The sequence below is a fragment of the Danio aesculapii genome, chromosome 11 (genome assembly GCF_903798145.1).
Source record: "Danio aesculapii chromosome 11, fDanAes4.1, whole genome shotgun sequence".
Classification (NCBI taxonomy): domain Eukaryota; kingdom Metazoa; phylum Chordata; class Actinopteri; order Cypriniformes; family Danionidae; genus Danio; species Danio aesculapii.
This window is the reverse complement of record NC_079445.1, coordinates 23196180-23213391: the sequence shown is the minus strand read 5'-3', so window position 1 is coordinate 23213391 and position 17212 is coordinate 23196180. Positions and strand designations below refer to the sequence as shown.

The following is a 17212-nucleotide window of genomic DNA, read 5'->3' as shown; positions in this document are numbered from 1 at the left end:
CAGTAGGTGGTGCGATTGTGCTAGACTGCTAACTGAAGGACGTTAGGTTATGACGAGGGCAAGCATGGTAAATAGTTTCCGAAATAGATACCCTGAAGCTGTCAAAGATGCGCTTTAAATTGGTTCATCAATTTGCTGTGCTGTTTGCACCCACATAGCTATCACTTTGGTCTTCATTCAGCTGAAATGTCTTCACATAAAACACATTCTAAGCCAAGTAAACTAATTAAAGCTCTCACTGTTGTGTTTGGTTTTAACCTTTCTTTTAACTTTTTTCCATACTAACAGGATGCATCTGATTCCTGAATGCATCTCCAGTTATTCATCAAGTGAACTGCTCTGATATTCACGCAGGCACTCTGAAGAAAACAGCTGCTTGCTTTTGTCTTACAGGGAATCGCAGGCACAGATGTTGCAAAGGAGGCTTCTGACATTATTCTAACAGATGACAACTTCACCAGTATCGTCAAGGCTGTGATGTGGGGCAGGAATGTTTACGATAGTATCTCTAAGTTCCTGCAGTTTCAACTGACCGTCAATGTGGTGGCTGTAATTGTTGCTTTCACTGGGGCCTGCATCACACAGGTGCGTTCATCCTCTTTCTTGTACCCAGAATTGAGGTTTTTGTGCTAATAAAATGACTGTTAAATTGTTAATTACAATAAAGTTTTATAGTAGTTAGTAGCAGTATTGTTCGTTTTTAACATATCGATAAGCTAGTGTGCTCCAAAATGTGCATTTAGAAGATGTAAGACTGATATAAACATGTACAGCTTGTAGTTTGTCACTTCCACCTAAATGGAGCAATGGATTTCTTCAGGTCACCTCACACTACAGTTCTCATCAAGTAATCACCAATCAAATGCTCTCTAGTATCTGACATGCCCCACCCACTTCAAGACGCTTCTCTTTTACTTTTCAATTGATGCACTTGAGCTCAACCTCTCGCACTAAACTCCATTGGCTGTTTTTTTTTTTTAAGGGGAGGAGCTACACTGTCCCACCCCCTCTTCATGTTTCGGTTGAGATTACATCAAACATCAAATAAAGATGAATATTTCAAAGCCCTTCATCAGACTTTTAACATTAAATAATTATGATAATTGTGTTATCTTGATGAAATTTTTCATTTATTTTAGTATCACTATTATAGTTTTTTGTGATTGAATGTTCTTTTTTTGTTTCAGTTGAAGCTTGAAGTTTTTGTAATTTTGTTTTTAATTAAAATTTTTCTTTTATAGTTTTATGTAAAGCAATTGAAGTAGAGTAAAATAATAATTATAAATACAATAAAATTATTGCAAATACATTTAAATATCTGCAAATAAATGTATTTCTGGCGCCTAGATTAGAGAAATAATCTGTTTTGTAATGTAATAATATCAGAAGTTAAAAGATAGATAAATAAAAAACAAAGCAATGATCAAACATTTTATGTATTAAATCCTGAGATGCCCTTTTTATGATCTATAAATATTAGCTATTTGCTATTGTAAAATAATCCGCTTGTTAAGTCGGGATGTATCTGTGACATATGGAATACCGCTACTTATTTGAATTGAGAAAATATTTGTTTATGGCCACTTTTTAGTCCTGTCACACATTAAAGTGAATTGTATAAAAATCATGGTGTACATGACAGTCTCTGGACTTGCTGCATCACAAATATCGAAAGTTTTACAATTAATAAAAAATTTATTGTTTTCAGGCCATTGGATATTAGGCATGGATATATATATTGCGATTGTGATTTTCGAAAGTATTACATCGCTTTGTAAATGTTTATTATTACCGTTTGATGAGTCTACTTATTCAGTTTGATAGAGCGATTGGACCCGGAAGCCACTTCACACTTAACAAGCGGATAGCCACTACAGAAGACATTGTTGACATTAAAATGTATTTGCTGGTTAAACAATATTGTTTGAGATCATTCACCACAATAACTATGTTTCCATCCACCTATTTTTATGCTCATTTTGGATATGCGCATAATAAATCGGTTGATGGAACGTTAAGATGCGCATAAATTTTGAAAATGCGCAATAAATCTATTGTGTGAGTGGGATAAACTTTTAAATTGATAAGAAAAGATGCGCATAAACTAACAAATTCCAGTATATGCATTAAAAAAAAGGTCATGTGAAGAGAACATGTGACTATGAAAATGTGTGTGAATGGACAAACCAGCAGGCTGAGCACACTGTAAAATATCTGAAATGTTGTTTTGGTCATTCTAAAATGCCTTAACCATTTTAGTATTAGTTATTATAATATTTAATTTACCTGTAGACCTTTCAGGAGCCTCTGTGCTCTTCGTCTCATGGTTTCAAATGCCACCATGCATTCATTGATTGTCGGCATCGTCTTCTGAGATGAGTTTGTTCTCTTTGACTCATTGGATGGAAAGCTGCTTTATTCGCATGTCTCTTATTCGATATTCCAGTTTTGCGCAGTTTTGGATGGAAACATAATGTTCCATAATAAAAGAACTCAAGTCTGTGTATTTCATATTTAGTGATACATACTGCACTGTGGCCATTTAGTGGTGGTGCCAGACTTGGATAATATGGGGCCGGCCAGTCTTTCTGTGACGCTGTCTAATTACATTACCTATGACAATACTGTAGTAATGTCCTTTCTATGGAGTCACGCATGGGTTTGTTTTGTGTGCAGGACTCCCCACTCAAAGCCGTTCAGATGTTGTGGGTAAATCTAATTATGGATACACTGGCTTCTTTGGCTCTGGCAACAGAACCCCCAACAGAATCGCTCCTGCTGAGAAAACCGTACGGTCGTGACAAGCCACTCATTTCCAGGACTATGATGAAGAATATCTTGGGTCATGCTGTCTACCAACTTGTTATCACATTTACTCTTCTATTCGCTGGTAAGAGACGCCTGTTTTCATGATAATGTTTAAGCAAATTTTGTGAAATGTGTTTAGCATTGAACTGGTGGAAACTTTGCATATCAGGAATAGGCTCTGGTTAATTGCATTTTGCGGATGGAATTGATGGTTTGTTGAGATGTATGGTTGCTTGGCAACTAGTATTTATATTTGCAGTATTCAAAGCAACTATAAGAACAATGGGATGTTTTACAGCAGTGTTTCCCAACCCTGTTCCTGGGGGCACACCAACAGTACATATTTTGGGTGTCTCCCTTTTCTGACCCATTAACTTCAGGTGTTTGAGTCTCTTCTGATGTTATGATAAGTTGATTCAGGTGTGTTTGATTAGGGAGAGGTTGAGAATGTGTACTGTTGGTGTGCCTTCAGGAACAGGGTTGGGAAACACTGTTTTACAGTATAAGATGTTTTATATTAAAATCATCTAAAACCTCACAAATCTAAGATTGTATTTTGTCTATTGAAAGAAACATAAAATGCACATTTGCACAAATTGATTTATTGATTTTTATGTTAACATTTTATTTTAAAATGGCAATTTATAGACTTGCTTTAGCATCCGTTGTCTTAAAAAAGACTCTTAACCATGTTTTCATTTTTTTTTTTTATTAAAGGGGTGGTCCAGAGTGTATTTTAAGGCTTGGCTGTGTTTATGAGTTGTAAGGCAGTGTGTGCTCATGCTTCATTTGAAAAAAAAATTACTTTATTTTTCATATGTCTTAGTTTAACTATATACTGCTACTTAACTAACATGAAAACGTCATGAAAACATGAGTCCGCCCTCAAGATGCTCTGATTGGTCAGCTAACATAATGTGCTGTGATTCGCAGATCAGCTCCATGTCACCAGGAAGTGCCATGCCTCTACTAGCACATGCTTTGCAGTTGTGTAAATGTTAGACAGTGTTAGTGACTAACTGTTAGTCAGTGTAGCCGTATCAGTTTGAGCCTGAAACAGATAGAAAATGAAGAGGACACAGCTAAACCTCACGCCTGCTCTCTAAGATAAAATCTGACAAGTGTTTTTTTTTATATATATTGGGGTTATAAGCATGTGTAAGTAATATAATCTGCACATATGTTTTGCGAGTTTGTTATTTGAGATGTAGGACGCATAGAAAGACACTGCACAGCTGCTGAAGGTTGTAGGTGTTTACAGTGGTTTGACTGATAAATATTAATTTGTAGCTAAATTGTTAACGGTGCCAAACGGCATTTCCTGTTGTTTACGTCCTTGCTGCAGCATACCGTTAATGCTATTCACCTTATTCTCCGCGTACGAGAGGGCACAGCCATTTGAATCATTTTGGCATGAGACTACCGGTCTCATTCACTTCCATTCATTTTTAGAAGTTAAAAACAGCTCGTTTTGCTGCTTGATGTTGCAAACTGATATTTTCTTATTATATTATTCTATTTTGTCTGTATTGTCATGCAAATACTTGTTTGTAGAGTAAGTAGTTCAACCGTTTTCTGACGTTTATTATTCATAGTCATTTCTCCCATTGGCAGCTGAATCGGAAGTTCTAAAACAATCGCAAAAACGAGCGCACTTCCGCATTGAAGAATAAGGGTAATAAACTGTGCATATAATAGATCAATTTTAACAAATTAAAATATTTACAGGTTGTGGCTCACAATCCACAGCTTCTTCTCTTATTGTTGGAACTGCTCCTCCTTTGAGAAGTTTTTAGCCAAATCCAGCACGGAAATGGGAGAGATTCTGGAAGCTGTCCTTTGTCAAATGCTAGAGCTATATCTTTTTAATATTTCTCTGGAACATAATTAAAATTAAATTGTAGGCGTTTCTCTCTTTGTGTCGTGTACTTTGGAAACCCAAATACAGAACAAGCTCTGTGAAATTAGCAGCGTTTGGGCAGCATTTTAGCTTTCTAACATCACAGCACCTCAGGCCACGGCTGAAGGGATTATGACATCATTAACCCAGATGTATTTTCATGTGGTCCCAAAACCTTTGTTCGCTGTAGGCTCACTTTGCACTGAACTTTGAGTGTATTACATTCAGAGATGTTGTTTATATTCACACAGCTACATAACACATGAACTAAAGTTTAAAATATGATATCGTAGTGGACCACCCCTTTAATATTTAACTTTTTAAAAATAACTTCACTAATGCAGTAAAGATGGTATATGTCAAACTTTTTTTTCTGGTTCATGTTAGGCTTTCATTTTTTTAAAGATCTAAAGCTAAAGGCCTCTAACCCAATTCAAAGTGTTGTAGTGAAAACCTGCCAGTAATTGACATCATATCTGTTGATCCTAGTTTTAAAACAAGGCTTTGTTCCCTGCAGTGCGATAGATCACATCACAGACTACCTAAAGCCCTAAAGCATGTAACAGTGCTTCAGGAGAGTTCGCTGGGAGTGTTCCCACGTTGTGCTGCTACCAAATGATTAGAAAAGTTTATCACGAGTTCACGGTGGCCTTGGGTCATGGAACAGTTGCACAGAAGACTCCATTCAACAGAGTTTCAATACTTGCTCTGTCTCAGTTTTGTATAATTAACAGTCGTTTATTTGTTAAATATTCGTATCAGCGCTTCTCCTGACTTGAAATGCTTTTTTGGAATGTATTTTGAACCGTTCACATCTCACAAACTACTTTGTTGTATTTGTAGGTGAGAAGTTCTTTAACATTGATAGCGGCCGCAGCGCCCTTCTCCACGCCCAACCATCCGAACATTACACCATCATTTTCAACGTCTTCGTAATGATGCAGCTCTTCAATGAAATCAATGCCCGCAAAATCCATGGAGAGAGGAATGTGTTTGAGGGAATCTACCGGAACCCCATTTTCTGCAGCGTCGTACTGGGAACATTTGCTCTGCAGGTAACAAATAAAACAGAATGGGTACTACTTGCTTTAAAATCTGATTGGAAAAGGCACATTCAATTTTGTTTTAAAAAGTAAAGTTTTTATGTGTAATTCTTCAATTGCAAATTGATTGAATTGTGTGTTGATTGGCAAAATTGCTGCTTGGCTATAGCTACTCGCTTTCCACAAATAGTGAAGGAATTACACAATGCAATGCAAAAGCAGTGCTTCTCAAACTTTTTGAGTGGTACTTACCTTATTTAGTTAGTCAGTTAGTTAGTTAGTTATTTAGTTAGTTAGATATTTATTTATTTATTTATTTATTGCTTTGATGTTTTAATGTTACACTAGTAGAAAAGTAAGAGATAAATAATAATAATAGATCAATATTATATATAATATTTCAGTTATGCTGCGTTTTATGAACAAAATAAAATCAGTGGTTAGTGTTAAACAACCAACTTATAAACTCAGCAGCTAATTTGAAATAGAAATCATTCTTCTTTGTCCACTCAACCATTGCTTTTCTATGAGGAAAATCTTTAATGTCAAACTTGTACACGTGCCGCAACATCACAATCTGAAGAAAAAGCAGTCCGCCAGTTACACGGTCAAACTATTTTGCTATGATTGTTTATTTTTTCTGCTACATTTCACATTTTGATGTATTACTGGGTGACACACACACTTGTATATGTGGTTTATGAGGACTCTCCATAGGCGTAATGCAATTTTATACTGTAGAAGCACCTATTATATTGCCTTACCATATCCCTACCTTGAAATCCCAACCCTCACAGGAATCCTGTGGCAAATTTTGCATGTCAAAGGACCCTGTTAAGTATAATTTTTAAGTGCTTTGAATTACCATAATAGTACACCGATAACATAATAGTAACATGGTTAAGTCATAACCATGTCACTATACAATTTTGTGGCCTTGTAAGCCATATTTACCAGAACCCACACATCTGCATCCCACTGATGGGTGTAAAAATTTTCACTCAAGTTGAATTTTACATAGGGTAATATTTTAATGATCGTTATGGACCTTTTTACATTTCTGGGTTTCTCTGTTGCCATAAGTCGTCATATTTGGGTAAATTTAGAGCGCAGTGAATGGGAGAGTATAACAAATAATTTTTACCTATTTGCTGAAATAACAAAATAAAATTTTATCAAAACTTTCAGAAAAAGAATCGTGTGAGACTGATAATAGGGTATTTGCAGAAGTATGCGGAAGGACTGTTCATTTTTAGCAACCTGGGTCAAGCGCTTCTGGTGAACTGTATGCAGTTACAAAATCAGCATGTTTGCCAGTTTTTTCAATGGAGTTTCTGCGCTCGCCTGCTGATCCTGATAGCACGGACTTGTAAATAGATTTTCAACTCGTTTTATGCTTGAACAACCTAAATGATTGCTGAAGGCTATTTAACTGATTATATTTTAATTATATTACAGCATCGATTCTGTAAAAGGAACCATATAAAATTGGAAAAAGTGACATATACCCTAGAGCAGCCAGTAGAGAGAATAGACACATAGACACTGCGTTAAAAACACCTCGCATAGGCAGTCATTTTTATTTTTATGTAGTTTAATGCAAAGAGACCATACATACATTTAAAAAAAAATTCTAAATATTAAATACTTTAACCTGTTAGCCAGCACTCACTTTTGGGAATTTACACCTACCTAAGTTTAAATAGTAACAGTTCTTGACCCCAGTGAGCTACAAACAAAAAATAGGTATCATTGGAAAGAAAACACTTTGACCTTTACTGTGATCTTTACTGTAGAAATTTTCATGCTGAAAAATATTTTAAAAACTTATAGATTATGAAGTTCAATCATATTTGTGTTCAATATTTATTTTTCCATAAACAAACACAGGAAAAAATTAATGTAAAGTCCTAGACGGTCACACATTATTTTGATGCTCCGTTTGTTGAATTTGAGTTACATTGCATCTACATGTCAACTAATTCTCAATAGATTATAAGTAGACTTTTAGGTTGAGGTTAGAGTTAGTGTAAGCTGATATGTACTTGCAAAGTTTCTTATAGTCAGTTAAATGTCTGTTGAAGGAGCAGTATCAACAGATATTAAGCAGACAGTCAGTCTACAAATACTCAAATGGACCATCAAAATAAAATGTTACCACCTAGACAAAATATATCTTGAAAGCCAAGTGTCTTATCAGTTTATATTTCAAATTTGATGAAGATAGTACGGAAAATAAGATTTCTGTAAAAAGAGACTAGATCGATGTCCTTCTTTCCCTCACCGTCAGAGGCACTTTCTCAAGAATGACCTTCTCAAACTAAAACAGTTACAGTTGCTGAATAATTTGGTCTACGTTCACAGTTAATGTATTTTTGGAAAGAAAACACTTTGGGCTTCATTATCCATCATCTAGAGTTTATAATGCCCAAAGTTTAAAAAGTTATAGATGCTTAAGCAATGTAAAAGAATGCACTGCACTAAACATTTTATTATTTCATAAACAAATATATATATAAGTAATGGGTCCAAAGCCACACATCTCCTGAGTATATGTTAGGATTTAAGATGCTACTGACCATTAAACATGTCTTAACAGTCTTGTGAAAAGAGTCCATTGTCTCCAAATGCATTCTTTTTTAAGTCATGTTTATTTATTCTTTAATATGTTGCTGTATTGTCATGTTGGTGTATTATAAAAACAATATGCTACCTGAGGCTATATAGCAATTTTCACCACCACATCAGAGGTTTAAAGCAATCCTAACCTCTTAACTGTGCTGAAAAGGCTTTAACTCGGCCTCTGGTGGCTTATTGCTTTACTACAATATCGCTGGACTAATGCAATACGCCTTGTTACAGATTATCATTGTGCAGTTTGGAGGGAAGCCGTTCTCCTGCACTGCCCTCACCATCGACCAGTGGCTGTGGTGCATCTTCATAGGGGTCGGCGAGCTGCTCTGGGGCCAGGTAAGACAGAATCCTCACAGTATGCTTATCAACAACCTCTGTTGAGAGAGAAAATAGAGCAGAACTCAAACTAGCCTGTTAGACTAGCACATTTACAGATGACAAAGTGAGAAAGAGAGAGCACAGTGGTGGAATAATAAAAACATCACAGCAGAATGCACACGCGTGGGTGATGTGGAACATCTTTAGTTCTCTCTTCAATCCCACTGGGAGGGCAGGGGAGGGGGAGGTGAAGCTGTGTGCCATTTCAAACCTGTGGGAGGGAACGAGGGAGGCTGGCAGACGGCAACTTACTGCACAATTCCAGAGAGCGCTCGCCGCCATCTCAAAGTTCAACTCAGAAATACAAGGAGCTTCATTTTCAACCCGGAAGCCTGCTCTGCCTCTGTATATTCATGCTTGCGGTACATGCAGAACTCTTGTCTGCACCTTCTTGGGTCGTTAAAAGGCCAGGGAAGTTATCAAGTATGGATAAAGCCTTGAGAGCTGCAAGCCGTCTGCTTGTACAGGCACTTGCATCACGCATAAGCCACTTCTTACTGGCTTTCTCAGCTGCTGTTTGTGCATGTGAGAATTTTTGGCCTCACCAATCAGATGCTCGCAACTTGAACATGAAGGTGAAGTGGCATGCATTCTGTCTCCTATGTGTTGAGTTGTTTCACTGATGCCCCATTTTAAACAGCAGCACTTATAGAGGGGATTTCACAGTAGAAACTGATCATTTTAGAGCTGTGAGTAGTGGTGGAGAGTGACAACATTGTGTTTGGGCATTTGTGTTGAAATGATAGTAGTTTTAGGAATTTTAAGATGGTAAATTGCTGTGAAGCTTCTGTTTAAAGAAGCATGTCACTGCAGGCAAATTGCTGTTAAATGGATTTGATCTACATTTAAACCATGCTGGGGGAAATGTATACAGACATAATGTATAAATCCACAGCATTCATCTGTAACAAAAATAAAGATCTCAGTCAGAGTGACAGAGAAAAATGACACATTTATAAGAATTCAACTAATAAAACGCCCACGTTTGTATAACCGTATTACAAAAACAGTTAACTAACAGCAGGAATTTGAAGTAATTTTGTGAAACGTTATTGCAATTTGAAATAATGGTTTGGTATTTTAATTTAATTTTAAAACTGGCTTTATTTCTGTGGTGGCACTCTTCAGTGTCACACGATCATTCAGAAATCATTTTAATACGCTTATTGGGGTTTTGGTATGTGAAATTGGTGATGTTATAGGGCACTATTTTAACAATCTAGGCGCAAAGTTTGAAACGCATAGCGCAAAAGCATTAAGGGCTTGTCCGAATCCACTTTTGCTATTTTAAGGTGGGCAAAAATACGCTTTGCACCCTGGCGCATGGTCTAACAGGGTTGTGCTTATTCTCTTTTTGAGTTATGGGTGTGTTTTGAGCATAACATGCATTAAACCACTTAGAGTCTCATCTCTTAATCCCTTTAAGAATCAGTTGCGTCGCGCCATAGCGCATTTGCTTATTTACATGGCAGACTTTGTAAGCGGAAAAATGCTTCACTTGCGAGAAAACAGTTAAACAGACCATCTGCAGTACGAGGATGAAGAACGAGCCTCCTTCATTCAACCTCTTTACTTTCTCTTTACTTTTGCTTTTTACTCCTTTACTTTTGTGGATAAGGAAACAGTGTTGTATGCACTCCGCTAGACATTCATTAGCCTACATATTTAATTTTGTTTAAATGCAAAGATTCATTTCAAAACTATTTCTAATTTCAGTTCTAATTTCCAGCAAATGAATAAATTAACAATAATAATGAAGTGTGGTCATAAAATTATACTCAAACAAGCGTCCTATTCTTATGCCTCATATGGTGATGCATACATCTCAAAAACCCGACAGGTGGACAAATCTAAGCTTGTTTTTAATAAAACAAATATAAATATCCATATAATAAATAAGACTTCAATAAATTATATAAATGCAAACTGTTATGAATACACTGAAAAAAGACCCAAGGTGATGAAAGCATGGAGGTGGTGGTTTTTTTATTGATGTAGAAAAGAATAATTTTTATCACATTTTAATCCTTTCATTTCTCGTATGTAAAGATATTTGTGTATTGCTGTACATCCTGTGTGTATTAAGCAATGTGTAAGCGTTTGGACCTGCATTGGAGGTGCTCTGCGCTGGAATTTAGACCAGGTTTCATTTGGTCAATGGCGTGGTCTATTTCAGTTCCTCAAAATAGCAACGCACCAACAAAACACACCTCCTTTTTAGATCGGAACACCCATGAGTCCACAAAGTGGCACAAATAGATTTGCTATTAAAACAATGTGGCACAAAACGTAAAAAATTAGGGTTGCACTGGTCTGAAAGCAGCAACAAATCACGCCAAACACATCTTGCGCTTTATTGCACCGGGTGTATGGTAGAGCCCATAATCTCTATATTTATTATTTGTTTTAATTTCTTATGATGATTAGGAATTTACTTTTCATCATATTTAGATTGCTCACTTCTACATCTGGTATTACTCTGTTATTATTCCTTTTTCAACATTCTATTGATGTAAGGTCATTTTCTTTAGTTTGACATTTAAAATCTATTACATTAATTTATTTGAATTTGTACTAGATGTTCCGGAGCTGGCATCCGCAAAAAAAATAAAATGCTGCTCTGCCATTTCAGCTGGAAGTGTGTCAAAACCACAACTCATAGCTTCTCTGACTTAATCTGACTTTGATTAAACAGAGTGAAGGCAAGGTCATGTCAACAAATCCCATCAAATTTTGCATCATTCTTTAAAAACTAGACAGGAACAGTGTTTAAATTAAAGGGATAGTTCACCCCCCAAAAATTGAATTACTCACTAGTTAATCACCTTCAAGTGGGTTTCAAAACTTTATGGGTTTCTTTATTCTGTTGAACAATAAACAAGATAATTTGAATAAAGCTGGAAACCTGTAACTATTGACTTCCATAGTAGGAAAACAAATGCTACTATGTGGAATTAAATGGTTACAGGTTTCCAGCTTTCTTCAAAATGTCATCTTTTGTATTCAACAGAAGAAAGAAACCAAAAGGTTTCAAGGGTGAGTAAATAATGACATACTTTTCAGTTTTGGTTAATAGTTAAATATGAATGGAATGTTTTGTCATTATAATGTTGTGTAGTTTGTACAGAAAACGTACAGACACTAAACGCCCTTTTTGCATTACATACAAACATTTTGCGGTCAGATGCCATAAGGATTTATAGAATCTCCATTTGTTCACCACATTTAAAGCATCCTGTTCTCGGAAAGCTGTTCATAATCCCAAACACTGTGCTAATGACTATTTTATGAGCTACAGTTAACATCATTTGACCTTTTTTTTCTCCCTCTTTATTCTCCCAGTTGATCACTGCTATCCCCACACATCGCCTCAAATTCCTGAAGGAGGCCGGTCACGGCATCCCCAAAGAAGACATCGCAGAGGAGGTGCTGATTGAAGGTGCTGATGAAATTGACCACGCTGAGATGGAGCTGCGCAGAGGACAGATCCTGTGGTTCAGAGGACTCAACCGCATCCAGACTCAGGCAAGCTCACCTTTTGTGGTTCTTTACTGTCTCTTCCAGCAAATGTCTCAGAAGGGAGTGTTTATATAATGTTAATATATGATAGCGGTGAGCAGTGTTGGGGAAAGTCACTTTTGGAAGTAATGCATTATAAAATGGAGTTACCCCCCCCCAAAAAAAAGTAACTAATTGCTTTTACTAGCTACTTTTTATGTAAAGTAATGCACAATATTACTTTTGAGTTACTCTTGCATTACTTGTCCATACCTTGTTGAGGGTTGATCTCTTTCAGAACTTGCAGGTGTTTTTTCACCTTATTATAGAGAAGCTCTGCAATTAACAACCGCCTATATAGTCTATACCTTCATTTTCCTTTAAAAAATGTAGGGTAATATTATATTTTGAGAACTTGGAGCCCAGAGCTATACATGTTGTATATACAAATTAATGAAAGCATGTAATGTAATGTGTTTGCTACTTTTGTACGTTTTATGTTATTAGTTAAGTAAATTCAATGGGCATTGAGATAAAAATAAAGCAATAAAGCATTTTTAGAGTAGGCTACACGCATGAAATAGTTTATATTAAGGAAAAAAACAGTTTTTAAACCTTTAAAACTTTTAATAACAAAATGAACATTAAGACGATAAAAACATCCCCAAATCAAAATAAATCTTTGAGCTTCATACATTGAAAAAATTGCTTCACGTGATCTGAACAAATGTGTAAATCGTTTCTCAAAAGAGAAAAAAAAACCCTTACTACAGTATATTAGAAAAGAATAGCCGCTTCTACAGTTACATTAGACAGTGACTGCATCTCCTGAACAATAAAAGCAATAATCTTTTTTTAAAATTTTGTCGAATTAATCGTTTTACCTGGAGATCGTGAACTGAATCATTTGTTGTTTAGCTGGAGGTATTCGATGTTGTGTTTCTTGCAGTTGTAAAAAATTTTACTTGCACATATTCTACACTTAACGACACTCCACTTCTTTTCTTCGATGAGGTGAAAATAACAGAAATCCATTGCTAAAATGTAAGTCTCCTGCCTGTTATTGTTTCTGTTTCTGATTGTCTGTAGTGATGACAGGCGATTCCCAAATAAATCGTTTCAACCATATTTTACTGATCAAACCTGTTCACCATGTTGAACTGAGTCTGCATAAAATGGTTGCGTCTTCAGTAGGCTAAGAACTTTAATAATTACTTTTTAACATGCTGCATACCCCCCATTCAGTTATTCAGTTACTAGAACAGTACACTGACTCATCTGTGGTGAAATTTGTTTTGATTGATGATGTGGATGAGGAGTGCGAGCCGACAGTTCCCTCGTAGCACGCCCTCTCATTGAGTGTGTGATTCAACCTGACTAAGGTAATTTTTATTCCGCAATATATTTTTTAGAAAGCCAATTAAGCAAGGTAAAAAAACTCGCGTTACATTTTTCTAAAAGTAACTCAAATAATATTACTTATTTTTAAAAGTAATGCCTTACTTGTTACTTTAGAAAAGTAATATTATTATGTCGATAAAAGCGTCTGCTAAATGACTAAATGTAAATGTATGTCAAATGTGTTACGTATAATGCATTACCCCTAAAACTGGCAGTGAGTACAATCTTCTATTGTATTTATGTAAAACAACTGTTCAAATACATGTGGTTATGTGGTGTTGATAATCTATTTTGATGCAGTTCTTTAAAACTTATTTCTTCAGTATTTTTAACCATTGATGTCCTAATTTCTATTGTTTTTAAAGGTTGTAAATGATTTTATGTATTGTATCTTTTTTTTATTATATTATATTATATTATATTATATTATATTATATTATATTATATTATATTATATTATATTATGCAATATTATATTATGCAATATTATATTATATTTTATTTTATTTTATTTTATTTTATTATGTTATATTATATTATATTATGTTATTTTATATTATATTATTTTATATTATATTATATTATATTATATTATATTATATTATATTATATTATATTATATTATATTATATTATATTATATTATATTATTTTATGTTATGTTTTATCATGTTATACTATATTATATTATATTATATTATATTATATTATATTATATTATATTATATTATATTATATTATATTATATTATATTATAATATATTATATTATAGCAAATTTATTTCACTGTTATCTCTATATTTGTAAATAGTAAAATTAATTAAGTACATTTTACATAAAATGAGCGATTTGTAAAGTTGCGTTTATTAGTTAATGGATCATTATGGATCATAATTAATTCAATCTCCTTTAGCCAGTGTCATAATCAAAACATTCTTTTATTGTTTGTTTTTGTTTGGGGTGGCAAATTAAATTAATTTTGTCATCAGACAGCATGCATGTTGCTGAGAATGGCTTTATTAGTGATTATTCTGGATAGCCAGTAGCTGTTTTTTTATGTAGACTTCGCCCTAGTGGCCTTCAAGCATCTCCATGGGTTCATTTGTGGAAAAGCAAATCTCTTAAGGCTCAGCAGAGACTCATGAGCTGCTTTGGTGGCCCAGGTTGAAAAGCAGCATGCGCCCTGGAGATGACACTCATGAAATGCCAGTGGGGCAGCTCATATGCACAGCCTGCCTGCAGATATCTGGGGACTGTGCTTACAAATCCTTTTCAACATGTCTCTGGAAATGCAACATTCAGCCGCTTTCATCAGAAGATGAAGTAAATGACAGGGGATAGACTTTTTTTTTTTCGTTCTGCTGATGGAGGCCGTGTGGGAGGACCTCCTTTCACTTTCCATTGGCTTTATACATGACACAGTGTTGCTGCTTGTGAACAATGAGTGGATTCAGTGAGAGGGTTCACAGATGTATTTATCTGGATCCTCCAGGAGTGTCTGTGTGTTGGTGGGCGATCATTCTGAGAGGGCGTTCTTTGCCTATTAAGAATATTCTATACGAATCACTATGGTAAACCACCCACTAAAGATTGTCAGTGTGTTCCACAGACAGAGATTTATCCTTCTAGATTTGCTTCCCTTCGCACAGCAAATTCGTTTTAGCTTTGTTTTCATTTTGGGTCTTTAAGGGATGTATAATTTGCCAGGTCCAGGGAATTCATGCTGAGATAAAGGGACAATCTCAGCCTTCACCTTTTTCTTGTTTTTCCCCCCTCATTCTTTGTTGCAGCTCTCATCTTGTCACTAGGGTTTTAGGAATTAATGTATCGGAGTGATGGAGCAATGAATTTTTGCAAAAATCAATTTTATGAGTGATTCATCTAAAAATTTTAATTAAAGTGCCTATATTATGGATCATAAAAGGTCATATTTTGGTTTTGGGAGTCTTCTTTGACATGCTGATATGCATGCAAGGTCATTGGCCCCTTTCACACTTACAGACCTTTTCGGAAAATTACCAGCAATTTTCTGCAAAGGGATCATGTTTGAAAAGGCCCATTTTGAAAATACCTGTAAATTTGTTCTGGCAATTTTACTTAAAGAGAAGTTGTAACATTACTGGTAATTTGCCGGAATGCTGCTCTGTGTGAACACAGAAGGAAAATTGCTGGAAAGAGCGCGTTCACGTTTAGAACACGCTGACGTGAGACGTCTACTCCAGCCAATCAGAATGCCAGCACACACGCATATTATGTACTCTCAACATGCGAAAGTCTTCCATGATATGTTTTTATCAAAGTTTTTCACAATACTCATCCACCCACAGAGTTTGTAATGTAGTGAATGTGTAAACATTTAGCTGCGGTTTGTGATTCTGCCTTTGGATGTCTCTGGGACAAAAGCAGCTGCATGAATGCTAAAGCTTTAAAGGTGCTGTATGTAAGTTTTTGACTCTTCTAAAGCATTAAAATACCGTAAGATGTTAGCAGATATTTAAGAAATATGCCAAGTGAACATTCTTATTTATCCAAAAAAACAAAACAATGCTAAAGTCATAAATTCTGCTTTCACTTGTGCGTGCCGGAACGCTGTCTTCGTTTTGATAATTGTAACCTGTCCAATGCCAGTTTAGTCTATTATATTTCAGCACCTCGGGTTGCATTCATTCATTCATTCAGAAAGGCTCTGAAAGCATGCGCCTGTGACTGAAATGCAACCTCCGGTGGACAGTAGCAGACTCTGAAATGATACAGATTCAGAGTTCCCAATGAGATTATTAATTAGCAAATTATATAACTATTACCAGTGTAAACATTAGGTGAGCAGGTTACGTGATACGCAATGATAAGCAGTTCGGCTGTTTGCACCAGATGAAATACGACAAAAATTTAAATACAGCCATTCAGAAGCACAGAATATACACTCACTCAAGCTATGTTTCGATTTATAATCGATTTAATATATATTAACCCCCTTTAACATTATTAAATGTAGATGCTGAATCACTCAAATGTGTTTAGTTCTAAAGTTCAGTTTCAAATGGTTTATTTAGTATTTAAGATCTGAGATAAACTCTCTGCTTCTGATTTCAGTAAATGGCAATAAATGTCATGTAAAATGGCATTCAAACTCACATTGTTAGCATTTAACATTGATTAAAGCACATGAGGTTTACCTGAGGTGATCAATGTTATACTGTAGTTTTCTGTTGTTCACCTGAGAGAAATAAAAGCCGTTTCTAATATATCAATTCTAGGGTTTGGTTAGGACAAAAACTCCTTTTAATATGGAAAATATTCCTTCTATCGGGTGCGGTTGCTTTTATTTAGAACACTGTTTAAATCGCTCGTGTCCTTAATCTGGCAACGGCAACCTGCGCTTGCATTTGTTTTGATCCAGGAGTGCAATACGTAGTTCAACCACTGGGTGTCAAACCTACACACAGCACCTTTAAGTAAAAGTAAAACCATCATCATAAGCCCGACCCCTTCTATGTTTACAAATACAAGCGCAGCCATTTAGAGGTAATTTCTGGTTAATGATGTCAGAA

At 35.4% G+C, this 17212-nt stretch overlaps 1 protein-coding gene across 5 annotated transcripts in view; it reads left to right on the top strand.

Moving 5' to 3' along the window:
* The window catches only part of atp2b4 (ATPase plasma membrane Ca2+ transporting 4), a 146719-nt gene that overhangs the window by 107472 nt on the left and 22035 nt on the right, over positions 1–17212 (top strand). For all 5 annotated transcript variants that reach the window (XM_056467843.1, XM_056467842.1, XM_056467840.1 and 2 more), the window contains 5 exons: positions 394–585; positions 2677–2890; positions 5552–5763; positions 8614–8721; positions 12106–12288. In XM_056467843.1, coding sequence (XP_056323818.1) covers positions 394–585; positions 2677–2890; positions 5552–5763; positions 8614–8721; positions 12106–12288 — 909 coding nt within the window. The remainder of the gene's footprint in view (positions 1–393; positions 586–2676; positions 2891–5551; positions 5764–8613; positions 8722–12105; positions 12289–17212) is intronic.